Source organism: Panthera onca, chromosome F1 (genome assembly GCF_046562875.1).
Source record: "Panthera onca isolate mPanOnc1 chromosome F1, mPanOnc1 haplotype 2, whole genome shotgun sequence".
Taxonomy (NCBI): domain Eukaryota; kingdom Metazoa; phylum Chordata; class Mammalia; order Carnivora; family Felidae; genus Panthera; species Panthera onca.
This window is the reverse complement of record NC_138355.1, coordinates 66308616-66335999: the sequence shown is the minus strand read 5'-3', so window position 1 is coordinate 66335999 and position 27384 is coordinate 66308616. Positions and strand designations below refer to the sequence as shown.

General features: G+C 51.5%; 1 protein-coding gene across 3 annotated transcripts; it reads left to right on the top strand.

Annotated features, from left to right (window-relative positions):
• The first annotated feature begins 1277 nt into the window (after positions 1 to 1277).
• Positions 1278 to 25308, top strand: PCP4L1 (Purkinje cell protein 4 like 1). Of its 3 annotated transcripts, XM_078440860.2 has the most exons (5): positions 1278 to 1527; positions 11006 to 11244; positions 23583 to 23637; positions 24235 to 24330; positions 24510 to 25308. In XM_078440860.2, the coding sequence occupies exons 2-5, from the start codon at positions 11110 to 11112 to the stop codon at positions 24602 to 24604; spliced, it is 381 nt and encodes a 126-aa protein (XP_078296986.2). In that variant the 5' UTR covers positions 1278 to 1527; positions 11006 to 11109; the 3' UTR covers positions 24605 to 25308. The 3 variants fall into 3 exon arrangements, with proteins under 3 accessions (XP_078296986.2, XP_081648065.1, XP_078296987.1); XM_081791939.1 differs by lacking the exon at positions 11006 to 11244; XM_078440861.2 differs by having other exon boundaries at positions 24235 to 25308.
• Positions 25309 to 27384: the final 2076 nt, after the last annotated feature.

Genomic DNA, 27384 nt, shown 5'->3' with positions numbered 1-27384 from the left:
GTTTTGGCACACTGAAACTCTATGGAGGCTTTACATCCGCCTAAAAGTTTTTTCAATGGCTTTACAGTGCCTAGAAGTATCTAGGCAAGAGGATTTGAAGGATTTCCTTAAAGCAGAAATGAAAGCTAGATAGTTAGATAAAAGGGAGTATCAGTGGAAGTTCTTGGGGAGTTCATGACTCTCGCCTCTGTGTTTGACTTCCCTTCATCTTGCTCAAACCATATTTTCCCTCTGAAACTTAGACGACATAATTATTTTTTTTTATTTTTTTTTAACGTTTTTATTTTTGAGACAGAGAGAGACAAAGCATGAACGGGGGAGAGTCAGAGAGAGGGAGACACAGAATCTGAAACAGGCTCCAGGCTCTGAGCTGTCAGCACAGAGCCCGACGCGGGGCTTGAACTCATGGACCGCGAGATCATGACCCTACCTAAATTGCAGGAAGACACAGGCCAATGGGACTTGCATGTTGAACCCTATTTCAATGGCACCAATAGGTGCAAAGTCATATTAAATGTGTCTCCTTTTTTTTTTTTTTTTAATGCTCTCAGCATCATGCCTGATACAGTGGAGAGCACATCGTCAGACTGAGACTGAATGAATAAGCAGTTGTAAATTCACTCTGCTGGGGAGCTCATTACCTATTCAAGTGGATGCTTAAGGGACCTTTTTTCTTTTTTTTTTTTGCATTATATGGGAGGTAAGACAGGTGAATCGTAAACTGTCTTTCTACTCCTAAGATCTAGAATATTCTCAAACAAGCACTTCACAATTTCCCAGCTCTTTGCCATGGAATCCGGTCCGCTTGCTTCTGTCTCTGAGTCTCTCCTCCCTCCTCTCTATCTCTCCCTCTCTTCCTCCTTTGTTCCCTTTTCTTAATCAGACTGCCGTCCTACGACTAAATCTTAATCTGCAACAACTCTTGGCTTTACCCCTTTCATTCGGATACCCTCTTGATTTCCTTCCAGTTCTTTCTCCGCTGTCTCGAACTCCCGCACTCCTTCCTTCCCTCTCCCCCCCCCCCCCCCCTCGTGTACCACTCCCTCCTCTCCCTCCTTCTTTGCTCCCGCGACTTCACTTTCCGCGCTCTCTTCCCCCGACGGTCTCCCCCTCCTTCCCGCTCTCGGACCTTCTTACCCTAGTTTGGAAATGCAGCAGACCGCTGGGCCCGCCACCATTGGATGCGCCGCGCCGTCACTCTGCGGCAGGAGGCGCTCCTATTGGTCGGGCCGGAGGCGGGTGCGGCGCCGACTATAAAAGGAGCGCCCGGCGGAGGCGCGCGGAGCGGCTCCGACAGGACGGGGTCGGGAGGGAACCGGGCGACGGGGAGCCGGTCGCCGAGAGCCGGGGTGCGGGTTCCGGAGCAGCGGCCCCCCCCCCCCTTCCCCGCACCAGCCTCTGCTCCGCTCGTCGGCCGGGGCTCCCGCCTCCGAGCCCCGCCACCCGCGGCCGTCGCCCGCGCAGCCCCGAGGGCCCCTCGCCTCTGCTGCACGTGCCGCGCCCCGTCCGGCCGCCGCGATGAGCGAGGTGAGCTCCGGGCGAGCCTACGGCGGGGAGGCCGCGGCGCGGGAACCCGGGAGCGAGGGAGGGCGCGGCAGCCCCGAGTCCCCGAGCCCTCCGGGGGCGCCCCACGGCCCCTCCGGGGAAGCTCCCGCCCCGGGCGCTGGGAAGCGACTGCAAGACGGAGGCTTTCAGCCCGGCGCGTTGGATGGAGCTTTGGCGGAGGGGGGCGGGGGGGGGGGGGACTGCGGTCTCAGGTGATAAGTCGCCTCCTCGGGATACCGCTCTCTGCATCTGTCTTAGCGCTGCGAGGCCACTCGGGCTTCCCTGCACTCCCCGGACTTCGGAGAGAAAGGCTCGCCTGTACCCTCCTTCTCCAGGCTGTGCTGCACTCGCTCCTTAGGTAGCATTCAGCCACAACCCCAGCCCTCGCCCCCTGTGGGCGTCACCTCCCCCTTTTGGGGAAGGTGGCATCCCCCCCCCGCCCCCCCCCCCCCCATTCAGACGGGAGCCAACCATTGGAGGGACCGGTGCTGCTATTCAGAAGCCCCTGTTGTGGGGGCACGTCCACTCCTGGAGCCACGTCCCCTTCCGGAGAGGTCTCCCTCTGCAGTGTTTGTTACAGCCTAGGTCTTTCTGGCTGGCTCCGTGGCATCCATCTGAGACAGAGCCAGTCCATCAACTGGGATTTTCTCTTTTCCAAGGACACTGTCCCTAGGTGGGGGTCAAAGCAGAGACTTGGAAAGACCTCTCCCATTGTTTGAATGCATTTGGAGGATCCAAAAACCAGGATCTCCCTTCCCAAGTGAAGTCAGTATGGGCTAAGTAGCGCCGCAAGCTTGCCCTCTGCACCCCCCTTTCCTAGTACCCAGGATCTTGTGATAAATCCGGCGTCTCAGCCACATGCCAGGGCCCAGCCCTATGACTTCCTAGCTATGTGGTCTTAGGCAGGTTACTAGATCTTTCTCTGCTTCGTTGTTTGATCTGTAAAATTGGGGTAATACGGATCGTTCAAGTGATTAAATGAGATAATAATATGCAAAAGACTTAGAACAGTGGCACAGAGGAGGTACTCAATCCACATTAGCTATCTATCGTTACTGTCTCCCCGTTTCTGTTTTGGAATATTACAGAAAATGAGCGCGAGAATTCTCAAGAATACCAGGTTAGTGAGGGGACAGGACCCTGGAACCTAGGTCTCAATTTAGATCTTTATCTCTAGTAGGAGCTCTACTAAGAGTTGCTGTCCAGGGAACCAATTAGTGCCCACGGCTGTGTTGTGTTGGTTGCTATGTCCACTGAGTTTATCCTGGAAAATTCAGCTAGTCTGGGGGCTGCAGATGAACCAAAGTGGCTTCAAGTCCCTCACCTAGTTGTGACTGTGACCAGGGCAGCCTTTCAGAAAGAGAAGGAAAGAAAAATGGTTCAATCTTCTTTCCACTTCTTTCTTTCTTTTTTTTAACATTAAAAAAAAATAGTTATTTTTGAGTGAGAGCGCACAAGCAAGCAGGGGAGGGGCAGAGAGCGAATAGAGACGCAGAATCCAAAGCAGGCTCCAGGCTCTGAGCTGTCAGCACGGGACTCGAACCCATGAACCGTGACATCACGACCTGAGCCAAAGTCAGATGCTTAACTGACTGAGCCACCCAGGCGTCCCCTTTCCTCTTGCTTCTAATGTGAGCAGCCCTGATATGAGAAGAGAGGTTTCCTTTGCCCTCTTTTCAGTGAGCTCTGGAGTTCAAGGCCCCCTCTAGTGTTTCTAAATCTGAAAGTTGCAATTCAAGCCGTCCCCTGGGAGATTGTGACCTGAAGGCTATGCCAGCGTGAATATGTGTGGTTAGCCTGTGCTTTGGGGGGGGGGGGGGGGGGGGAAGTGCGCAGACTCTCTGTAGGGCACGCTACAGGGGCTGGTATTTAGGGTGGCATTTGGTGGAGGGATGAAGCTGTTTCGGTGATCAGGAAGACCGTTTGGTGTGTGAGGGGAAAGTCAAGCCTTGACTTCATGGCGGAACTTGGCTAGCCTCACTCAGGAGCTCGCTCGGTAGAATGATGACTGTAGGATCCTCGGATGGGGACTAGCTGTCTGCGTGCGCAGGGGTGCCCAGGCCGTCAGAGTGAACTGGTTCTAACTAGCAATTTAGTTCTCAAGGCTGCCTTCTAATATGGAGCTGAGCCTGGCTTCAGGGATGAGTATTTATAAAATCCAGAAGCAGCCACCTGGGTCTACGCAGAGACTAGCTCTTTCTGAACCAGATCCCCAAGGGGTCTCTGCTCCTTGAGAGGCCAAGACCCGGCCTGTTTTCTTCCTCTGGTAGGAAAAAAAAAAACAACAACACGATAAAAAGCGGAAGTATTGCCCAGGGCTCTGGAGCTCCAGGGAGACGCCAAACCTCTCTACCTCTCCCTGGGCAGCCCCAAGGCTCTCCACCTCAGGCTGCCCAGGAAAGCCCCGTGCACCCTAAATCTTATATAAGCTTCACCCCCCCCACACACACACACACCACCTGTTTATTTTCTTGCTTCAGAGAAACTGCCTGAAACGAGAGGATTTGGGATCTCCTTACGAGATTCCCATTTCAACTGAAGAACCAAAACCGAAGGGCAGTCTTCAGACGTAGTGCAACCAAGGAGCAGGGGTTCCGGTGGGGCTGCTGGGGACGATCTCCAGCTCCTCTTTGCCTCCATGGCTGTTTGCTGTCCCTCAGTACTGCAGCAGAGCATTTCCCCATAAACGTACACGTGTGTGTGTGTGTGTGTGTGTGTGTGTGTGTGTCCACGCGCAGGGGAGCTGCAGGGGACTCAGCTTCAGCTTGCTGTATTCACAGCTGCAGGCAGGACTTGATTGCTGTGAATCACGGTCTCTTGTCGTTTCATAACTTTTCGCTGGTTTCAACGAAGGATGGGAATGGGAGATGCACGCCGTCCCCGGGGGCTCTGTCCCATAACCCCTCGTGACACTCCTACGGTGTAGCCGGCTGCTTACAGCACAGATGCAAGTTCTCCTGTGATCCTGTCGCATTTTTCAACTGTGAGGAGCGCAGCTGGTGCGATCCCTTGGTCTGGCCGTCCTTCTGTTGAAACGGGGGTCGTGGGTGCCTGGGAACTGTGCTCACAATGTCTGTCTTGTGTTTTGGCTGGTAGGGGCCAAAAATCCGTTAAACCTTGCTAGGAGAGAGCTCAGAACTGGTACTCCCTCCTTTATCCTCCTGCTGGCTCTCGTCTTAGGTACTGGCAATGGGATATCGCATTTGGGAGATCACGTTCTCGTTCGTGCGCGTATCTATCAGAGTCTGCAACCTTCCCCACAACGGAAGCTTGGGCAGGCCTATACCATTCTGTTGTCTTCTGTGAGCCAGTTGTTAGGGAACCTGGAAGGGACTTGGAGGAAATCCAAGTTTCCCTCTCCCTTCGGTATTTTATTATAATTATTACGGTTCTATTGGACATATAAAACAGAAGGGCTAGCTACTTAATATTGGAATGCCCTCCACGTCTGAAAATAATCTGTCTTCCAAAGCGAGGGAAATCAGAACTTGGTTCCAGAACTTGCTTTCTCAGTCACCCATCCAGGTCGTTGGCTTTAGCTGCTTGAGTGGGAGCCTCTCGCTGGTAAAAGTGGATGACTGTTATCTCCTAGCCAGGAATTGGGACGACTGTTTTTCCTAAGCCGCAGCTGTGGTCTGTTGCGTCGTAGAATGTCACGGCTCTATAAGGGCAGGCGCCCATAAGCAATGTGGCTGGAGTTGAAATATGCAAACCTGAGGCATCTTTCCGTCGGTCTGTGGAGGGTCTTCAGGAATGCAAGTGATGGAGATAGGGTTGAAGGGGAAGAAGAGGAAGAAGGGTCAGGTGAGTAATTGTCCTTTCAGAGCAGTGGTTCTATGAATGCCTCTCCCTGTTTCCTGTTTCTCTATAGTCCCAAATTGCCCTTCATGAGTTTCTTTCCTCATGGAAAACAATTTTGGGTGCGCGGGTGGCTTGGTTGGTTGAGTGGCTGACTCTTGATTTTGGCTCAGGTCATGATCTCACAGTTTGTGCGTTCAAGCCCTGTGTTGGCCTCCACACTGACCGCACAGAACTTGCTTGGGATTCTCTCTCAAAATAAATGAAAGAAAGAAAGAAAGAAAGAAAGAAAGAAAGAAAGAAAGAAAGAAAGAAAGCAAGCTTGGTTTGCAAAAATTCTTCAAGATAGAAATACAGATATATCTTTCACCAAGAAAATCTCAAATAAACAAACATTTTATTATTTAAAAAACATTTTTGTAACTAGGCTTCATGCCCAGTGTGGAGCCCAGCACTTGAACTCACAACCCTGAGAGCAAGACCTGAGCTGAGGTCAACAGTCAGATGCTTACCCGACTGAGCCACCCAGGCATCCCCGTCCAAACGTTTTAGTGATATGATTTTAGATATGTTAAGAAGCCCTAAAGATCATCTGATCCCATCTTCCTATCTTAAAAATGAGGAAACTGAGGCCCAAAACTGAGCTAAGTGTACACAACACTACAACGAAGACTAGGGCACAGACTGCTCATTCCAAAAGAACTTTCCATATGAGCCCTTTAATATGTTACCCCAGCGAGCATAGAATGCCGTGATTGATATGCAACCTTTAAGGAATAGGTCCCAAGTACTTTCTACAGGAAATCTAAGCAATGTGATTTAATACCTGCTGAGCAAGAGGGTAGAGGGAGACGAGAGATCCACGGGAGATAATATTTATTGACAGGGTACATTTTGGTAGGATACTAGGCAGGGCAACTACTGCCCCTAATGCAGGATGTGCAGTCGCCCTGAAAATGGGTGCAGTGAATGTGCTCAAGTGGCTCAGGCAAGCTAACAGGAGAGACGCTGAGGGGAAACCTGGAGGCCCCCTTTTCCTGGGTTCTTAGTTTCCGGTGTCCATCATCGATCCCCGGAACTGCAGAGCATCAAGGGCCAGAAGGAGCGGTTTTATGTCGGAAAAGAAAGAAACGAGAGCAGTTCTCTGACGTCCGGTGAAGTTTCGACTTGGAGGGCCCAGTGCAGGACAAAAGATCTCGCAATAAAATCGGTGTACCTGCTAACCAAACAAGGGCCCTTTCATTTGGGCCACTTGACTTCCAAGAAGAGTAGTACAAAGGCTTTGGGAGGAAGAGTCTACGGAGGGGGAAAGAAGAACGTGTTAGACCTGCAAAGTAAGTGTTAGCAGCCTGCTAGGATTCCAGGATCCGAAGCGCGTGCTTTTCCAAATCCATGCTCCAGACGGGCTGCTCAAAATGCCTTGACTTGCCCCAGAATTGTTTTACCCGAGGGAGTAAGCCAAGTCGGAAGCAGATCCCAAACCGCTTTTTCCAAGAGCTCTGCATCCCTGCGGGTGCCCATGAGCAGGTGCCCCAAATCCTGGACCCTGTCGCATTCTCCTCCCTGAAGCCTCGTTATTGCTTCGTTCTAGGCTGACTCCTGAAGGCATGCCCACCTGGGTTTCCCAGCAGCGCCCCCCCCCCCCCACCCCAGGGAAAGAGGTGCCATTTCCCACTCTGTTGTCCTTGGTGCTGCCTCCCTCCCACACAAAGCCCTCCAGCTGAGTGTTTGCTTTGTAGGCTGTGGGGGGATTAATACGTTTATTTTGGGACATTAAGGCCATGGGTGGGATGCACATTGAAGATTATAGTAATAAATGATGCCTGGCGCTGCTCGCTCTCCCCCACCCCTACCCTCAGTGTGGGGTAGAAGGCACAGCTCCAAGCTGTGTGCAGGGCACCGCAAAGAACCGCTCATTAAACTGTGGCAGCCCACGCTGGGGGGACAGCGGGGCTGTTGACTCACCGCGTGCCACGAGCTAGCCTGGCCCAAGGAGTTCTGCCTCTGGCTCCGGTGGGGGGTATGCTATTCCAGGCACCAGGGCTGGGGTGTCTGAGGGGCCGGGGGGAGGGGGCAGAGTGGGGGGGGGGGTGGTGCTCGGGAGCTCCGACCGCTCAGGTCCAGTTCCTGTTTTAGGAGGCATCTGGGTTCCAGGATATTTGGCTCACATTCCTTATATGAGGAGAAGAACGTGTGTGTGTGGGACCTGAAGTAAGAATTCCCAGTTCTCCTTCTGTTGTTGTCTTGAGGGTGACCTTGAACGAGTCTTTCAGAGGCTGTTTGAAGACTGCAGCTGGTTGCTGCACTGAAGGAATTGAACCGGTTCCAACAGTGCTCCCAACAGCAGGCTAGGGTCTCGCAGAGGCACCCGGACATCCCACGGGCCTCTCTGAAGTCCTTCGGCAGCGACGTTCATCTAGCATTGGGGGAAGATACGTCAGCAGGGGTGCAAGGGTCCCTGGGGACCCTCTTTGTCACCACTTGGAAGCAGCTGCACGAACTCCTGTCTCCCGTCCCTTTCTGCACCTCTGACGCAGGCGGGGAGCTTACGGAGCCGGGGATTTATGTCTCTACCAAACCAAGGAAGGGGTTGGGGTCTTTTGGGGGCTCCTGTTTCGGAGTTTGACGATTCAGGCCCTTTTGAGGTTTCCTGCCCTGGGCTGTAGGGCGGGACGCTGAGTCCCTGTGCTTCTTCATCTGAACCCTGTGATTCCAGCAGCACCAGAATGTGTAGATGATGTGTTTTCATGTGCAAAGCATCCCAGCCGGATCATGCAAATCCAGGTATGGTGAGGTCCTCCTTTGTTCCTTCTGTTGCCGCCCCCCCGAACAACCTCTTTCAAGAGCCCAGGGGGAAGAGGAGTGCGGGGAAATCTGGGTAGTTTACCTTCTCCAAGGTTGGCTCTAACTTGCTGCTCGGAGCAGAGGGGGTGACACTGTCTTGCCTATTCTGGTGACAGTGGTTGCCGTGGCAACACCATTACAGATGAAGAAGACAAAGAAAGGAAGAAACGCAGCCCTTGAAGGAGGCAGAGGGAGTCAGGCCTAAAGTGATAAGGTACCTATTCCCCAGCGGTGGCAGGAGGGAAACGGTACTTAAGTCACCACCAGTTTGACTGTTCTCAGGCGTTTTGCCAAGACAATGCTAACAAGCCATCCTTCTGATTGAGCAGATTTGCAATGAACAGATTTGCACAATCATCGTTTGGATTCAAAAAATAAAATGCGTGTCTGTGTCTTAGAGGTTTGTTTTTTTTTTTTAAGTGTATTTATTTATTTTTGAGAGAGGGAGTGTGTGCGTGCACATATAAGCAGGGTAGGGGCGGAGAGAGAGGGAGAGAGAGAGAGAGAATCCCGAGCAGCCTCCGCACTGTCAGTGCAGAGCCCAACACGGGGCTCAAACCCACGAACTAGAAGATCATGTCCTGAGCCCAAATCAAGAGACTGATGCTTAACTGACTGAGCCACCCAGGCGCCCCTAGAGTTCTTTGAAATGAAACGTGAACAGGGGCACCTGGGTGGCTCGGTCGGTTCAACGGTTAAGCGTCCAGCTTTTCGGCTCAGGTCATGATCCCCGGTTTGTGAGTTCGAGCCCCGCGTCGGGCTCTGTGCTGACAAGCTCGGAGCCTGGAGCCTGCTTCGGATTCTGGGTCTCCCTCTCTCTCCGCCCCCACCCTGCTAATGCTCTGTCTCTGTCTCTCAAAAATAAACAAATGTTAAAAAAAATTTTGAAATGAAACGTGAACACTTACGGAGGTGCCGTATAGGACCCCCTTCCTGTGTACCCGGGAGTGGCTCCAGGAGTCTCCAGGACTGCAGACCTGGGCGGCTGCTGCACGGAATTCAGTTTCCGTCCACGCAGACTATTGTTGGGCCCTTGATCAGAGTTTAGAGCCATCGTCAGCATTTCTGGGGACAAACATTGGGAAGATGGAGATTGTGATTTCCAGCATTGGTTTAGAGTAAAAAGAGCTCCGTCATGAAGGTCCTGTGGTTGGAGAATAAGCCTCAAGTCCCCTTAGACCAATCCTGGCATAGTCTTCGGCCTTCAGGTCTCTTTAGGGAAGATAAACTCTGTAGCAACTTTAGTCTTTGATTCCAGGACTTTAACCAGGCAATTCCCCAGTAACTTGACCTATTCCTGTATTTAACCCAGGATTATATTACCTCAAAATACTAACTATTTATTTTAATACATGCTAGGCATTTTACATACATTTTCTCTAGTTCTTTTCACCCTTCAGAACAGATACTGTCTCTTTTCTGCAGGTGAGAGGTCTGAGCACAGCAAGGCTAAGCGATTTACCCAATGTCACACAGCTAGGAATGGCAGAACTGGGATTTTTTTTTTTTCTTTTTTTCCAGAGAGGGCGCGAGTGAGCGAGCAAGTAGGGGAGGGGCAGAGAGAGAGGGAGACCCAGAAACCGAGGCAGGCTCCAGGCTCCGAGCCGTCAGCACAGAGCCCGACGTGGGGCTTGAACCCAGGAGCCATGAGATCATGACCTGAGCCGAAGTCAGACCCTCAACCGACCGAACCACCCAGGCGCCCCAGAACTGGGATTTGAAGATCGTCAGTGCAGACCCGGGATATGAAACCAGATCTGTCTAGCTCCACCTAATGTGCCATAGCACTCCTTCCGGGAATTTGAGGCTGGAGAACTTTTTAGTTCACATAAATATCTGTCGGGTACCTCTTCTGTGCAAGGCCTAGGTTGCAGTTACTGTGACACGCAAATAAGTGGTAAATATGGACTGTGCTTTCGAGGCAGTGGAATCTGGTAGGTGGTAAGGGTGGGGGAAGGGAAGCCAAATGCACGGTAGCTGTCGTACAGGCGATAGGAGGTACGCTTCCGGACAGGTTCTCCTTCGTCCTCAACTCCTTTTCAGGCACAACGTACCGACGCGAGGAAGAGCAGTGACCTGGCTTCTGATACTCTTAACAGCCTCTGAACTAGCTATAGCCAGCTGAAAACAAATTTGCTTTCAGAAATCCAGATGAGGTGGCAAATAGAGCACAGTGGGAGCTCTTTCGTTCATTCGACAAACCCTGAGTACATAAAGGCCTTGTGCTAGACCCTGGGGGTACGGTAGTGAGTTAAGGTAGACACTGCCCCCACCTCATAGGAACTCACACCCAAATGGAGGGGACGTACATTCGATATTTGACCACAAAATTATGATTTAGTTACACGAGTGATAAGTGCTACCAAGAGGAAATCCTCGGCGCTGATTAAAACATAATGAGGGGTGCCTGGGGGGGCTCAGGCAGGCGTCCAACTCTTGATTTCAGCTCAGGTCGTGATCTCACGGTTCGTGGGTTTGAGCCCCGCATCAGGCTCCACGTTCACAGTGCAGAGCCTGCTTGGGATTCTCTCTCTCTTTCTCGCTCTCAAATAAATCAACAACAACAAACATAATGAGGGCCCTGGCCAAGTCTGGGTAGCCAAGAAGAGCCTCCCGGAAGAAGGACCCCTTGAGGGGAGCTCTGAAGGATAAGCAGGAATTAATTAGATAAGGGAGTAAAGATAAGAGAATCCTGTGCCAAGGTCCTGAGGTAGGAAGGCATAAGGTATGTTCCAGAGATGAGGTTACTGAGGCAATCAGAGGCTTCATAATATAGGGGCCTTTTGACCACAGTAATGATTCTATTCTTCATCCTAAGACCATCGGTAACCGCTTGGGCTATTGCACTGGCCCACCTAGGAAGCAAGTGCGTTAGGGCAGCAGCGGTGGAAAGAAGTGACGGGAGTGAGAAATCCTTAGGAGATGAAGTTAACAGGCGTTCATACTGAATGGGACACACAGTGTGACGGAAAGAAGGACAGTCGTCGGGGACAATTTCCGGGTTTCTGGCTTGTGCAGCTGGATGAGATAGAGAATATTTGCAGAAGACAAGGTTGGGTAAGTAGGATTATGAGTCCGGTTTGAGATGCATAGAGCTTGAGGTTTCTGGAGGCCATCGGGTGGAGGTGTTTTGAAACCCACAGGAGGGCTCTGGGACAGAGATGTCCATCGGAGTCGGCAGTGGCCGTTCAGAATGGCTGTTCAGAATGGCAGCCACTAGGCACCTGTCGCTCTTTAACTTCTTGAAGTTAACCAACGCTTGACAACTAACGCTTAACTTAGGAATTAAATAAAGTTACACATTTTATTCCTCGGTTGCACGGGCCACATTACATAAGTACTCAACAGCCACATGGATGCCGTATACCAGACCGCACAGATCTAAAACATTTCTATCATGGGGCGCCCGGGTGGCTCAGTCGGTTAAGCGTCCGACTTCAGCTCAGGTCACGATCTCACCGTCCGTGGGTTCGAGCCCCGGGTCGGGCTCTGTGCTGACAGCTCGGAGCCTGGAGCCTGCTTCCGATTCTGTGTCTCCCTCTCCCTCTCTCTCTGCCCCTTCCCCGCTCACGCTCTGTCTCTCTGTCTCTGAAAAATGAATAACCTTTTAAAAAAATAAAAAATAAATAAAAACAAAACATTTCTATCATTGCAGAAAGATCTGTTGCAGTTCTATGGCAAACTTTTTCTGTAATGGGCCAGATACTAAATGTATTTGGCCCTGTGGACCATATGGTCTCTGTTGCAACTACTCAACTCTGCTGATGCAGAGCCAAGGAGCCATAGACAACATGTAAACGATCGGTGTGGCTATAAAACTTTATTTACACAAATAGGCTACAGATCAGATTCGTCAGGGAGACTGTAGTCTGCCAACCCCCATTCTCCGGGACGGTACATAAATGATGACTGAAGTCAGAGGTACGGATATGATCCTCTAGGAAGAGAGAACAGAAGGAGAGTCTGGCTCCAAACCTCGAGAGTCTCCAATACTTAAGCATTGGGCAGAAGTGCCCAGGAAGGAGAAAAACCAGGAAAAATCATGATGTCCCAGGAGCCAGGGCAAGCATGTGGGTCGAGAAAGGCGAAACGATTGCGTGTCGAATGCCTCAAGTCAAGCCAAATGGAGTTGGCACCTTTGCATTGACTTGGTATCATAGAGTCATTGCTTGTCCGAAGAGTCATTTCACTGGAGTAGGAGGGGCAGAGGAGGGGTTGAAATGGGTTGGAGAGTCTGGAAGGTGAGGAGACGGAGACAGTAAGTGTTCAGAGAGCCCTGCTGTGAAGAGGGGAGCCGTGAGAGGCCCTAGGCCCACCCCCTCCCCCCAGTCTGTCTTACTACCCTGCCTTTTTTTTTTTTTTTTAATGTTTATTTATTTTTGAGAGAGAGAGAGACAGAATGCAAGCAGGGGAGGGGCAGAGAGAGAGGGAGACACAGAATCCGAAGCAGGCTCCAGGCTCTGAGCCGTCAGCATAGAACCCGACACGGGACTCGAACCCACGAACCGTGACATCATGACCTGAGCCGAAGTCGGACGCTTAACCGAGCGAGCCACCCAGGTGCCCCCTACTACCCTGCCTTTCTAAGTGCTCCTTCTCAGTCGTTGTTAGCTTCTTGACCTCCCCTTAACCCTTTTCCACACTGAAGACATTAACATAAAATTTCTATGTAGTAAAATGGACCCTTATCAGTGTGTAGGTCTGTGAATCTTGACAAACACATGTGGTCATGAAACCACCACCACAATCAAGATACGGGTCAGTTTCATCATCCCCAGATCCCTCCTTCGCCTTTGTCACCACCCCTCCCGTGACCTCAGCCGCCACTGACATGATCTTTCTATGTTCCCTATAGTTTTGCCCTTACAAGAAATGTCATATCGTTAGAATCATACTATGTATACGTAGATTTTTGGGACTGGCTTCTTTCACTTAACCTAACGCTTTTTTTCTTTTTTTTTTTTAAGTGAGCTCTACGCCCAACTTGAACACAAGACCGTGAGATCAGTAGTCACAAGCTCTATGGACTGAGCCGGCCAGGCGCCCCCTAGCCTAATGAATTTGAGGTTCATCCATCATGCATATCGTTGTATCAGTGGCTTATGCCTTCTTTTAACTGCCGAGTAGTATCGCAGCACACGGACGGACCACGCTTCGTTTATCCCTTCCCCACGTGAGGGACATGTGGGCTGCTTCCAGTTTTTGGTGATGACAAGTAGGGCTGTTACGGGCATTCATTTCCAGGTGTATGTGTAGGGGTTTTCATCTCACTGGGAAAAATCCGTAGGAGGGGGATTGCTGGGGTCAGCAGTGACGGTGCCTGAGAAACCACCAAGTGGCCGCGCCCTTTTGCATTCCCAGCAACAGTAGACGGCGTTCCAGGCACTGGATCTTTGCCAGCACGCCGTGTGGTTAGAACAAACAAACAAAACGAAAAAACCACGAGAGTAGTGGCGTGTAATGGTACCTCGGTGGGGTTATAATTTGAATTCCCCAAACGGCTAATGATGTTATGTATCTTCTCTCCTGTGCTCATCTGTCACCCATGTATCTTCTTTGGCAAGGTGTCCAAATATCTTGCCCGTGTTTACAAATTGCATTCACGTTACCGAGATTTGAAAGTTGTTTATGTATGTGGGATATAAGGCGTTTGTCAGACATGTGATTTGCAGGCATTTTCTCCTAATCTGTGGCTTGCCTCTTCAGTCTCTTAGGAGTGTCTTTCTAAGAGCAGTTCTTACTTTTTTTGTTTTAATGTTTTATTTATTTATTTTTGAGAGACAGAGAGAGAGAGAGAACACAAGCAGGCAAAGGGCAGACAGAGAGGGAGACAGAATCTGAAACAGGCTCCAGGCTCTGAGCTGTCAGCGCAGAGCCTGACTGGGGACTTGAATCCACAAACCGTGAGATCATGACATGAGCTGAAGTCAGACGCTTAACCCACTGAGCCCCCCAGGCGCCCTTCAGAGAGCAGTTCTTACTTTTGACGAAGTCCAATTTATAATTTTTTTCTCTTATGGATTTTACCTGTGGTATATCTAAGAAATGTTTGCCTATCCCAAGGTTGGAAAGATTTTTTTCCCTATATTCTCTTCTAGAAGTCTTACAGTTTTAGGTTTTATGTGTGCTTGGAGTTAATTTTTGTGTGAAGTACAAGGTACAGATGGAGGTTTTTTTTGTTTTTCGGTTTTTTTTTTTTTTTTTGCAATATTTGTATTTGTTGAAAAGATCCCTCTAACCTTTGAGTATTGGGGTTCCTCCAGGCATGGTCCTAGACCTGCTGCTTTTCCCTCTAATGGTAGTTGAAAAAAGAATTCAGCTCGAGGAAGTCTTTTTTACCCCTTTTTTAAAGACAGGGAGACTTTATATATAAGAGAGTGAGGGGAGTTAATCGTAAAGACTCCCGAGAAGGAGAAAGGAGGAAGCTAAATGGAAGAATCGGGATTCATCTGAATGCTAATGAATGCCCCGGGAGGAGGTATCACACTGGGAAAGGGAGGCTGTTGCCTTGGCCGAATCCTCTCTGCGGTCCCAGAGCCCCAAGACCCCTAAGCTAACAGGCCTGGCCTCTCCTTTTCCTCCTTCCCCAGGGGAAGGGAGGGCCCACAACTTTGAACTGCAGAGGAAACCAGAATATACTCATGGGGAACTTGGCAGCTACCGCCAACGTGATAGAATGGAACTTGGGAGTAGGTCAGGCCCAGAGGTGAGGGGAAGAGGAGTGCAGGGAGGTAGGCAAGGAAAGAAGTGGGACCCTCTGGGGAAAGGCGAGAGTTGATGGCCTCACAGTTGCTAATTAGCGTTTGGTGCGTGTTGAGACGTGAGAAACATCTCGTCCTGGTGTGGGCACGGAGGCTGAGCCGAACCCAGCTCTAAGCGCACCGGAGACACAGAATCGCGGATTGAATGTAGGCGGGGGAGTCCTTCGAGGCGGAAACCAGGGCGATGGCCCCGCACGTGGAATTCTCGGCATCTGAAGCGTCCGCTTCACAGCGTCACCGCGAGTAGAGAGCGTACGTCGGGTTATAGCTGTCCCCCAGAGGTCAGCCTGCTGTGTGTCAGGTGGCCCACAGAGCACACGCTGAGATAAAAGCCAGAATCGGGGTGGTCAGGTCAACCGGCAGGGCCGGAATCTGAGTCAGTACGCACGCTCTGGGAGCAGGTTGTGTAGTAAGATTTCCCCACAGTAGGGGGGGGGGGGGGATGGGGGGAACGTGCCTGGGTGGCTCAGTGGTTAGGCGTCCACCTCTTGATTTCAGCTCAGGTCACGAGCTCATGTTTTGTGAGTTCGAGCCCCGTATTGGCCGGCGCAGAGCCTGCTTGGGATTCTCTCTCTCTGCCTCTCCCCGCCTCAAAATAAATAAACTTAAAAAAAAAAAAATAAAGATTTCCCCACGATGGGAGGACGTGATACTGTTCCCTTGTTCCCTGTGGAGAGTACGTGAAGAAAGTGCTGGGGCCCGTGGATTGAGAGACTGACCTTGACTCTGGCTGCCTGTGGGAATGATTAGGATTTTCCCTCCCACTGTCCTTCCTTGGCTAGAGACGGGAGAGTGGTGTTCACAGCGTGGTGTTCAAAAGCCTGGACTCTGGAGTCAGACTGGCCCCACGTTCTGGCTTTCCTACTTCTTAGCTGGGTGACCGTAGGCAAGTTACTCTCTTGACCTCAGTTTCCTTCTCTGTAAAATGAGAAGGGCAACAATAGCCGTCTGGTAGGGCTGTGATAAGACCCCTCGTGTCCATGCTCATAACGTGTGTAGAAAGGTGACTGACACCGAGTAGGTATGACATATGTGATGACCAGTAAGGCAGCGTGACGTGACGCGGTCCTCGATTCCTCCTCGTTCTCCTGCTGGGTCCTGTAAGGGAGAGGATTCGCTAAACCATTTCATTGCCGTTACTGGTCAGAAGAACTCAGGATCGAAAGAAAGAGAAGACCACCCGAGAGTTTGTCGCGCATCCCTGGCCGGGATGTGAGGTGGGCAGAGGCTGAGAAACGCTCACCTGTCACAGCTCTTGTGGCTTCGCAGATGTGAGTTCTTGGGAGAGGGACTCTTACAGAGCATGTGGTTTCTGGTTCACCCAGAGTGGACCCCTCCGCCTCCCCGCCACGCCTCCCTGGTTTATCTGAAATGCAGGTAGTCAGCCTGCTTGCAGGTGATATACCAGGGGACCTTGACTCATCGAAAACTGCTGGGATTCTGGAGAACAAACAGGGGAGTTGGGGCAGAGACCAGGGAGCAGGAAAGGGCCGAGTACCGTATGGAGTGTGGGAGCTGACAACCTGCGATCTAACTGCCCCCACCCCCCAACCTCAGCAAATCCCAAAAAGCCAAGTCGAGAAATCCAGTGTCCAGAGCGGCTGTTTTGAGAACTGGCTGGAAAGGGCCGAGGGAGGAGGCCAGGAGGTGGGAGACTCAGCACCCTGCTTCTCAGCGGAAGGTTCGAGGGGGGCGTTGGGAGTGATAGGGCCTTTCTCCTCCTTAGAGCAAGCACCCTCTCCTGGTCTCCCCGGTGACCCCTCATGAATTGAAGCCGCACCGGGAACCCCTGGGGGACCAGACAGCAGCTGAGCCACGGCCGCGTCCCAGGGTCGGTCATCTCCGGAGAGACTGAGGCAGGGCAGGGCAGAGGGGAAGCGGTGGCCGGTGTGGGTCTGTCCCCACACCTATTCCCGCTCAGAGGAAGTTCAAGAGTAGCCAAGATGAGAAGCACAGTAGAGGAAGAGCTAGCCATCTGAGGAGAGATGTTCAACATTGGGCCCTGACTGTCCTCCAAAGGGGGAGGCGCTAGGGTGAGAGAACTCTAAGGGAACAGGCTTAGAGTCAGAGGGACAACAGTTAAAGCAAGGATCAGAGCCGGGGATTTGCTGGCGATCGAGAAAGTAGGATTTGAACTAGGAGGTCATGCACTCGCCTCTTGACCCATGACCCTCTTGCCTGGACTATTGACTGTTATCCTGTTACCGTCCCCGCCCTGCTTTTGCAGTGTGGACGAAGCGCTCGTGATGACGGCGTACCAGAGGGCAACGTGTCACGTAGGCGACTACTGGGCCATTATATCGATCGTGTGCAAGAAGATACGGAAATGAAAAATAAATTTGACCACAGGAAGATCATGGGGAAAGAAAGCAGTGACTGGCTGGTCCCCCAAGAGTCTCAGAAACAACGTTTCTTTTCAGGGGCCCTTTCTTTTGGTCAAAGGGGGACTAGCCAAGGAGTCCCTGGCTGGCTCAGTCAGTAGAACACATGACTCTTGACCTCAGGGTCGTGAGTTGAGTTCAAGCCCCGTGTTGGACATGGAGCTTACTTTAAAAACAAAACAAAACAAAACAAAACAAAACAAAACAGGGGCGCCTGGGGGCTCAGCCAGTTAAGTGTCAGGCTCTTGATTTCGGCTCCGGTCGTGATCTCACAGTTTGCAGGTTCGAGCCCTATGTCTGCCTCCATGTTGACAGCACTGAACCTGCTTGGGATTCTCTCTCCCTCTCTCTCTGACCCTCCCCTGCTTGTGCTCTCTCTCTCTCAAATAAATAAATAAACTTAAAAACACAATGAAAGGGGAACCAGCAGGAATTCTGTAGAGTTTCAGGAATACTTTTGTGAATGTTCTTCCAGATTTTTATGATTTTTATTCATTATTATTAAGATTTTTTAAGGATTTATTCATCTTTTGAGAGAGAGAGAGAGACAGGGCATGAGTGGGGGGAGCGGTAGAGAAAGAGGGAGACACAGAATCTGAAGCAGGTTCCAGGCCCTGAGCTGTCAGCACACAGCCCAACACAGGGCTTGAACTCATAAGCAGTGAGATCATGACCTGAGCCGAAGTCGGATGCTTGACCAACTGAACCCCCCAGGTGGAGAGAGGGAACACAAATAGGAGAGGGGCAGAGGGAGAGAGAGAGAGACAATCTTTAGCAGGTTCCACACCCAGCACAGAATCTAATTCAGGGCTCAATCCCACGACCCTGGCATCATGACCTGAGCCGAAATCAAGAGTCAGACACATAACTGACTGAGTCACCCAGGCACCCTATTATCATTTTTTAATTTTTTCAGATTTTATTTCTAAGTAATCTCTACACCCATCGTGGGGCTTGAACTCCTGACCCTGAGATCAAGAGTTGCATGCTCCTTCAACTGAGGCAGCCGGGAGCCCTTCTTTCAGATTTGTAAACTGAAATGGATAGATAGATAAACAGTCTATATCTTTTTAAAAACATTTTTTTAATGTTTTATTTTTGAGAGAGAAAGAGACAGAGTGTGAGTGGGGGAGGGGACAGAGAGAGAGGGAGACACGGAATGTGAAGCAGGCTCTAGGCTCCGAGCCATCAGCACAGAGCCCAACGCGGGGCTCGAACCCACGTACCGTGAGATCATGACCTGAGCCGAAGTCGGACGCTCAACCGACTGAGCCACCCAGGCGCCCCAGCAGTCTATATCTTTTACAAAAATTGGACCATACCAATTTATAGCCTACTTTTAAAACATGTCATAGTAATTTTTGTTTTACTTCAAATTATGATTTTCTTATTTCCCCCTAACTTTTTATTAGAGAAATTTATCAGAGTTGAAAGAACAGTTCAGTGTGCATCTATGTGCTTTTCACCCAGATTCGGTCGTTGTTAGCATAATGGCATATTTGGGCCAGCGTGTGACAATATTCCATCCTGTGGAAACAGCAGAGCCTGGTGGTTGAACGTGGAGTCTGCCACTCTGGGTCCCAAAGCCAGTTCCACTGTTTCCTAGCAGTGTGGGTTGACCTTGGACAAGACCTTTAACTTCTCTAAGCCTGTTTCCTCAACTATGAAATAGGGATGACTCCTCAGAAATTTCAGAGGATCCAATGAGATCATGTTTGGCACCTAGGAAGTTCTCAGTAAATACCGTTTGGGTGCTCTTCACTCAGCCTGGAAGCTGGGGACACTATCTGAATTGGTTTCACTTTAAATCCGTGTCCATTGGGGCGCCTGGGTGGCGCAGTCGGTTAAGCGTCCGACTTCAGCTCAGGTCACAATCTCGCGCTCCGTGAGTTCGAGCCCCGCATCGGGCTCTGGGCTGATGGCTCAGAGCCTGGAGCCTGCTTCCGATTCTGTGTCTCCTTCTCTCTCTGCCCCTCCCCCCTTCATGCTCTGTCTCTCTCTGTCTCAAAAATAAATAAACGTCAAAAAAAAATTTAAAAAATAAATAAATCCGTGTCCATTAGCCTCAAGTGGGCCCTTAGGGCTGCGTGGTGACCCTACCACATCTCATTATTCGCTCTCTTACTTTCTTACGTGATTATGTCACTCCTCCTCCTTTCTCCTCAAACCTTTACTGCTTTGTGGCCCTTCTTCGCTCTTAGCTGGCAACTGTGCTTTCTTCTTGTTTAACCGAGGAAATAGAAGCAATCAGAAGAGAACTTTCACGCAGTCCCATTACAGGTACCCTCTTGCTTGCCTCCGTACCCATGTTCGTTGCCTTCATTCCTGTATTATGGATGGACTGTCTATATCTCTGAGGCCAACCCCTCTCCTTGTGTGCTAGGTCCATTTCCTTTTGCCTGTTCAAGGCACTGTTCTAGCGACTATGCTCTCTCTCTTCTGCATCATCAAGTTTTCCTTCTCAACTCACTTGCTGAAACACTCTCCCACGACTCCGCATTCTTCCCCACCTTCCGCCAAATTTCTCTGCTGCTCTTAAAGCAGAGCTCTTTGAAAGAGCTATCGTTACACACACATCCATCAAAAAGTCCCATGGATCCTACCATGAAAATTGTCTCCAGTCTGAATACTTCTCATCACCTCCAGCCCTATTCCAAACCCCCATGATCTGGCTTCTCCACTCACTGGCTTATCGTCCTCATAATTCTTTCCCCTGGTTTCTCTCTTGCCTCTCTAGGGTCTGTTCTCTGAGCAGCAAAGTGATTCTTTAAAAATATATCAGGCTATGGTTCCCTGTGCCCCGAACTTTGTAATGCCTTTCCATCAACTAAAACAAACAAACAAACAAACAACCAAAGCCTTGGCTCTGGTCCAGAGATATTCATATTCTGGCTCCCCACCCAGCTTCATTTCTTCTACACTCTCCCTCATTCACTCGGCTCCAGCCATGCTGGTTTTCTTACTCTTCCTTGAACACAGAAGGCACAAAACCTGCCTCAGGGACTTTCCACCTGATGTTTCATCCGCCTGGAAGGCTTCTCTCCCACATGTTCACATGGCTTGTTTTTATATGTCATTCAAACTTCTGCTCAAATGTCACTCATCAGAGAGCCCTTCCTAGATACGCCGCTTCATTTTCCTTCTTGGAACATGTCACTAACTGGCATAAGTGTTTAATGAGTTCGGGAACTTTATTTTGCTCACCGCTTCATCCCCAGTGTCTAGAATGATGCTTGGCATGTATTAGGCAGTGATACGTTTCTTGAATAAATGGATCTTGTGTTTCTTCTATACTCCATTAGGGCGTAGAGTCAAACATCAGTAAGTGGTTGATAAATATTCATCAAAATAGGGTATAAATGGCATAATCTACGTGTCATACACTGGGTTCTTTCTATCCGCTCTTAAAGCAGAGCCCTTCTATCTGGCAGTCATTCAGCAAAGGTTTGCATTTGCTAAAATGAGGGATAATGCTGGAGACTCCACTGAGCTATCCTACGGATGAGATGACAGAACCTTCGTGAAAGCACTCGGTTCCTGTATTTTGGGAAATATCAGGTATTCGATTTGGAAATGAGCCCACAGACTCCAAGGGTGCCCAGGAGCCCACAGGCATGCCTCTGTCTCAAGATGAATTGTACCTTGCGATAGGAATGTCCAGATGAAGCAGCCCCGGTGACACAATTCTGAGGAAGGGGAACTAGTATTATTTTGAATTTAACTCTCCATCTGGGCAGAAAGGCCAGAGAAGAGCACACGTATCGCTGACTAATCTTATTTCAAATTCATGTCCTTGGCCTTAGGAGGGGCCCCAGTGCTTCCCAGCAATGCTGTTACTGTTTCCTACTTCAGTCACTTTCCTGCTTCCCTGGATGAGTATCTCATACCTTCTTTCCCTGCTTCCTTCTTTCAGTACCTCTTCCCTCCTCCTCTTGGATGATGACCATGTTACCTATTGTACTTCGAAAACAGACGCAATGAGAGGCACCTGGACGGTTCGGTTGGTTAAGTGTCCGTTTCTTGATTTTGGCTCAGGTCATGATCTCGCAGTTCGTGAGATCGAGCCCCGTGTCGGGTGAGCCATCAGCCGCTTGGGATTCTCTCTCTCTCTCTCTCTCTCTCTCTCTCTCCAATAAATACATAAATAAACTTAAAAAGAAAACCCAGAAGCAATGAGAAGAGACCTCGCAAATGTTCCCACGTGTTGCCTCTGGACCCGTAAGCTCTGCCTTCCCTCCAGTTCACCCCCCGTTCAGGGCCGCCTCTACTTACGCACCAGATCTCATCCCCTTTCTCCTTCTCCAGCAGTGAGGCTCTTGCAATACTGTAGTGCATCCTTCTCTACTGGATTATTTTCATAAAAACACAAACATTCTGTCATTTCTGCCATCTTCGGGCAGATCTTCTCGTGAGCCGTATCCCCCTCAAACCGCACACCCCCATCCCCATTTTTTTTGCAACGCCTTCTGCATTTGCTGCCTCAATCTCTCCTCCATTTCTTTCGCGAACCCACCATAACCAGACGTCTGCTCCCTTCCTCCACGGTGACCCTCCTGTCAGGGTCACCGGGTCAGCCCCCGTCTTCATCTTACTTGGCTGGCCTGCAGAATTGGACACGGTTCATCACTCTCTCCTGCGTGAAATAGTTTCTTCACAGGCCTTCTAAATTACTATAATCTCTCGGCTTTTCTCCTACCTGACTTCTTCTCAATTTCCCTTGCTGATTGTTCCTTAGTTCTACAACCTCAAATCACTGGAATGTCCCGGGCTTTGACTGTGTTCTCTTTATCTGATGGTGCCCTCATGCAGTCTGACAGCTTTAAAAAATTGTTTTTAATGTTTTTATTTATTTTTGAAGGAGAGAGAGAGGGAGACACGGAATCCGAAGCAGGCTCCGGGCTCTAAGCTGTCGGCACAGAGCCCGATGCGGGGCTCGAACCCACAAACTGTGAGATCGTGACCGGAGCCGAAGCCGGATGCTCAAGCGACCGAGCCACCCAGGCGCCCCTGACGGCTTTAAATGTCACCCATATGTTTAACAACTGCCCCATTTATACCTCTGGGCCGGGTCCTCCTCTTGGACATCCAGCAGCTCGTAGAAGAATCTCCACTTGAGTAATTAGTAGACCTCTTGGACTTGTCCGAACACAAGCTCCTGACCCTTTTCCTAAAATCTGCTGCTCCTGCCTCCTTCTCCACTGTGGGAAATGACAACTCCGTTTTGCTCACTTCTTCAGGCCACACACTCTGGAGTCATCCTTGACCCCTTTCTCAGAAGGCCACTCATCCAATCAACCGATCCCTTGGGTCATAACATGAAAATATACCCGGGATCGAACTCCTCACCACCCTGACCCAAGCCACCCCTATCTCTTGCCTCATTTTCTGCAGGAACCCCCCCCCCCCCGGGTTTTCCTGCTTCCTCCCACGTGCCCCTTTGTGCCTTCTCATCTCACCTATAAAAGTGAAAATCCTTAAGAAGGCTCCCAAGGCGTGGGTGCCTGGGTGGCTCAGTCAGTTAAGCGTCTGACTCTTGATTTCGGCTCAGGCCGTGATCTCCCAGTTTGTGGGATCGAACCCCGCCTAAGGGCTCTGGGCTGACCGCGTGGAGCCTGCTTGGGACTCTCTCTCCCTCTCTGTCTGCCCCTCCCCCCACTCTCCCACAAAATAAATAAATAAAACATTTTTTAAAAAAGCTCCCAAGTCCCCCCATGGTCGACCCACCCCAGTTTATCTCTGATCTTGTCTCCACCCCCCCTTTCTCTTGCTTCCCTCCTCTTGACGGCTCATCTCACTTCCATTCCACAGCCACTGGAGGGTCCCTGATCTCCTTCCGCTCTTGGCTCAAATGCTACTTTCAGAGAGGATTTTCCCGACCACTCTGCACACACCTGTTTTTTCTCCATTCCCACCCCAGCCCTCACTACCCCTCTGCCTGTCTTCTGTCTACACAGCACCTATGACCACCTAGCATACTAGCATAGTAGGTCTATCTGTGCACTAGGATGTAAACCCCGTGAGCACAGAGCTAGTCTGTTTTGTCCTCTGCGACTTCCCCAGCGCCAATAAATACTTGCTGAACGAGTTTTGACGACTTTTCTCCCTCCCTCCGATCTCGATCTCGAGACCCGCTTCTTCAAAAGCCTAGGGGAAAGCGCTTGGTAGGAGGACGTCAAAGTGTTGGTAAGGAGTCCGAGGGGATGGCACCTTAGTGCTTCTGTGAATATCTAACATTCTGATTTGTCTTTTCCAGCTTAATACCAAAATGTCCCCAGCAGCCAACCAGGCACCTGGCCCGGAGGAAAAGGGTGAGTGGGGTTGGGCGAGGCAATCTGTGGAGCGGGTAGATACACGGACATGAAGACGGGTAGGGCTGTAAGTCTGGAAGCTCCCAGAGTCAGACGTAGTCGGAATAGGAACGTGGATAAGTGAAACAAAGCACTCGGTTAGAACTCCTTCCACTTTTTCCTCAGAAGTAAACCTACCGGCCTTGCCTCTTTGATTTTAGAAACTGGCTCGGGAGTGCTTGCAAACAGGCACTGTGAGAGGAAGAAACTCGCCAGGTAATCGGGCCACTGTGTCAATCAGAAATTGAGAACACGCTGGGGACAGTGAACATGCTCTGGATGTGAAGCGCGGGGTTTAGGAATGAGTGGTGACAGAAGACATTTGCCATCTTGGTCTAAGAGCAGCAAAGCTCCTACGTAGCTAGAGAGAGCTCTCAGCCTCCGTCCCCTGACTCAAGTTTGCAGGAGACTTACCGGGCGTCCTTAGTCCTAGCAAAGACTGGAGAACCCCACAGAGCCCAGCAGGAAGTGGACCCTAACCGCTGCATTTGGGGGCCTGGAGAAAGGGGCGGGGGCAATGCCCGTGTACCCATTTATGAGTCTCTCAACCCCCTGCAGGGAAGGCCAACAGTGCCAAGAAGGCTGAGGAGGAAGAGGAGATTGATATTGATCTGACAGCACCGGAAACAGAGAAGGCCGCCCTTGCCATTCAGGGCAAGTTCCGGAGATTCCAGAAAAGGAAAAAGGATCCTAGCCCCTGAATAACCACGCTTGCCCTCCCCCACCTCCCTTCTCTCCCCTCCTCCACAGTTCCCACTCCTGTGTGTCCCTCTCGCCTCTTGTCGAGGCAAGTTCGACCCTTAGATATTATTTTCTCTGATCGCCCCCTCCAGCCATCGCCGCAGTGGAAGCACGAGGAACATGGGGAAGATGGAGAACCCAGTTGGCAGCCACCTGCCTGAGGTGGGCCGGTTTCTCCTCCGGATAAGCCTCCTTCGTCGGTACCTGTGCCTCGCCTGTGAGGTTGAGGGGCAAGAGGCTTTGAGGCTGAGACAGGGGCCCCCGCCAGCGTGGGAGGGAGGGGAAAGCCTTCAGAGCAGGGCGCCGAGGGGGGGGCACCAGCACCGTTCTGCCAGCTACAACATTCACACTTCAGGTAACGGGTTTTGCCGCTCACATCCTTCTGCGCCACCGCATCCACCCACCCTCTTAGGAGCTGGGTGACAGTGGGGACTGGAGCCCCCCCCCCCCCCAGGGGGACCCAAATCAAGCACCTTCCACGTTATTGCATGCCGAGTAGAGGAGTTCCCAGGAAGGGACGCTTCATCATCCAGTCTGCGACCATAAGAGGCAGAGGCAGAGCGGGTTCCCAGGGTCAAGGGCAGGGAGACGGGACTAGGACTAGAGCCGATCTGGAGAGGACAGGAGCGTGGGGGAGGGGGGCCTTCTGGAGACCCAGCTACTGCTGGGAGATGTGTACCCAGATGAAGGGTTTCCGGGACTTTGCTAACCTGCCTACCTCTAACCTCCCACATCTGGCCGTCCCTGAAGGCCGCCAAACCAAGTGACCCCTGGAGTCCCCACCTACCCTGCCGCGGAGTCCGAGCGGAAGTGACATAGCCCCTCTGTGTGATTTTAGCATGTTCAATGATGATTAAAGAAAAAAATAAACCCTCCAGTGGGGTCATTCGACCTCCGCTTCTGTCTTTTCTTGGAGGGGATGTGAGTGCGAGCCTGAGCTGGCCTGGGGGCGTGGGGGTTGGTGATGGAGAAGGTGCAAGGATTACGCGGCGCGGTGGCACAGGAAGTCAACGCTGCCTGAGCAATTAGACTGAGCCCCCCTCCCCCACCTGACCTCGCCCTCACCTTGATTCGCCGCCCACACCGGCTCTTTCTCTGCTGCTGTCACCGCCCCCGTGCACACCTGCAGGGTGCTCGCCTCCCTCCCTGTCGCCTTCCGGCTCGGAGCGCACTTGGGGTCTATCCCTGGGAGAACAAGCCTTCCTTGCTGCCCATCCCCGGGTGACCTACCCTTGCTGTCCCTCCCACATCCCCCCTCCCTCCCACTGTGTGTCTAACTTAGGGGCCGGAGAGGAAGGCTCTGGCTCAGGAGAGACCACCGCTGTCGCGCTGCAGATTCCAAACCATGAATTAAATAAAGGGATGGCGCTGAAGCGGGCTTGCACTGCTGAGAATTAACCTCTACACGCTGAAACCAGAAGCTGCGTGCCTGAAGGTCAAGCCAGGAGGGCTCGATCTCACACACCCTGTTCACTTAGTATTCATCCCCCCCTTTCTTGAGTCCAGAATACAGAAGCTTGGGGCGCCCGTGCGGGGGGGGGGGGCAGTCGGTTAAGCGGCCGACTTCAGCTCAGGTGATGATCTCACGGTTTAGTGACTTCGAGCCCCGCTGGTGGTGCGGAGCCTGCTTGGGATCCTCTCTCTCTCTCTCCCCCTCTTGCTCTCTGTCTCTGCCCCTCCCCCACTTGTGTGTGCTCTGTCTCTCAAAATAAATAAAAGAAAATAAATGGCTTCACAGAAGAGGCAGAAAACAGTCAAGGAAGAAAGCAAATTCAGTTACCGCACCTCGTTCCCGGACATGCCTCTTGGCGCGTTTTTGGCCGTGTAGGGGTGTAGGGAGCGGTGACAGAGCCGGGAGGGGAGCCCTGCCCAAAGTGCAAGAGGTTCAGGGATCTGAGCGGGGGGAACCTTCAGAGGACGTTCCCAAAGCCCAGACTCGAAGGCGAAGGTTTTGCGAGAAATTCCGGCAGCGAAACGGACAAGGCTCCAGCTTCCCGGGACCAGCTACTTTGAGGGACTTGGTGTCCTTGCTGGGTGGGACTCTTGACCTCTCCTTGACCTTGCCTGGGATGGAGGCAGCCTTCCCACTGTCCTCTCTTAACTTACTCCGCCCTCTTTGGGGGGGGGGGCGCCCTTCCGGCCCACTTCTGCCCCTCTTGCCCTTGCTGCGGTTCCTTTATGTCTGGGATCCTTTGTGGGGGGCAGTGGCTCCTGGCATCGTCTTTGCCCCTGCTGTTCCCGGTCCCTGAGACCCAGCCCTCCCTGAATCGCTGTCCAGTGAGCCGCTGGCCTCCTCCTCGTCTTCCCTGACCTCTCCCCAAAGCCAGCCCGTCTGCTGCCTGAGGGCCGGGGGGGTGGGGGGGGAGGGGGGAGGGGGTCAGGAGGTTCCTTTCTTTTCTGGTCACTTGGGAAGCAGCTCGGGCTCAGGGTCTCCAAAGGCCTAGACCCACAGTCCACAGGTGGTCGGAAAGTAAGCCTTTTGCCCGAGTTCACAGCCCTCCGTCTTCCTTCCAGGATTCTGTTCTTCCCCTGGTGTGAGGATGGTGACGCTGGTGGGTGATCGCGACGGTCGTGATCGTGATGATTGGCCTTTCTTGCTCCGCAGCCACCTAGATCTTCGCGAGCCGCCCACGGGGCGCCGCGTCCGCCACGTTAGCGGCGAGCGTTCTCTCCTGTGCAGAAAATGAACTCCGTCAGCTTCGGCCTCTTCATAGTTGGGGGCCTTAGGGATGCTCGGCCGCCACGTTGGGGGAACTTGCTGGCCTGATGCTCCCTGACGGGCATGAATGGTGGTGACGATAATGATATCTAAGATTTGCAAAGGAGTATGTGCAGACACTGTTCAAAGCACTTTTACATATATATATAATATAAATATATAAATATAAGTGTATATACATATATAATAGAGTGAGTGAGCGTGCATGGGGGAGGGGCAGGGAGGGAGAGAGAGAATCCCAAGCGGGC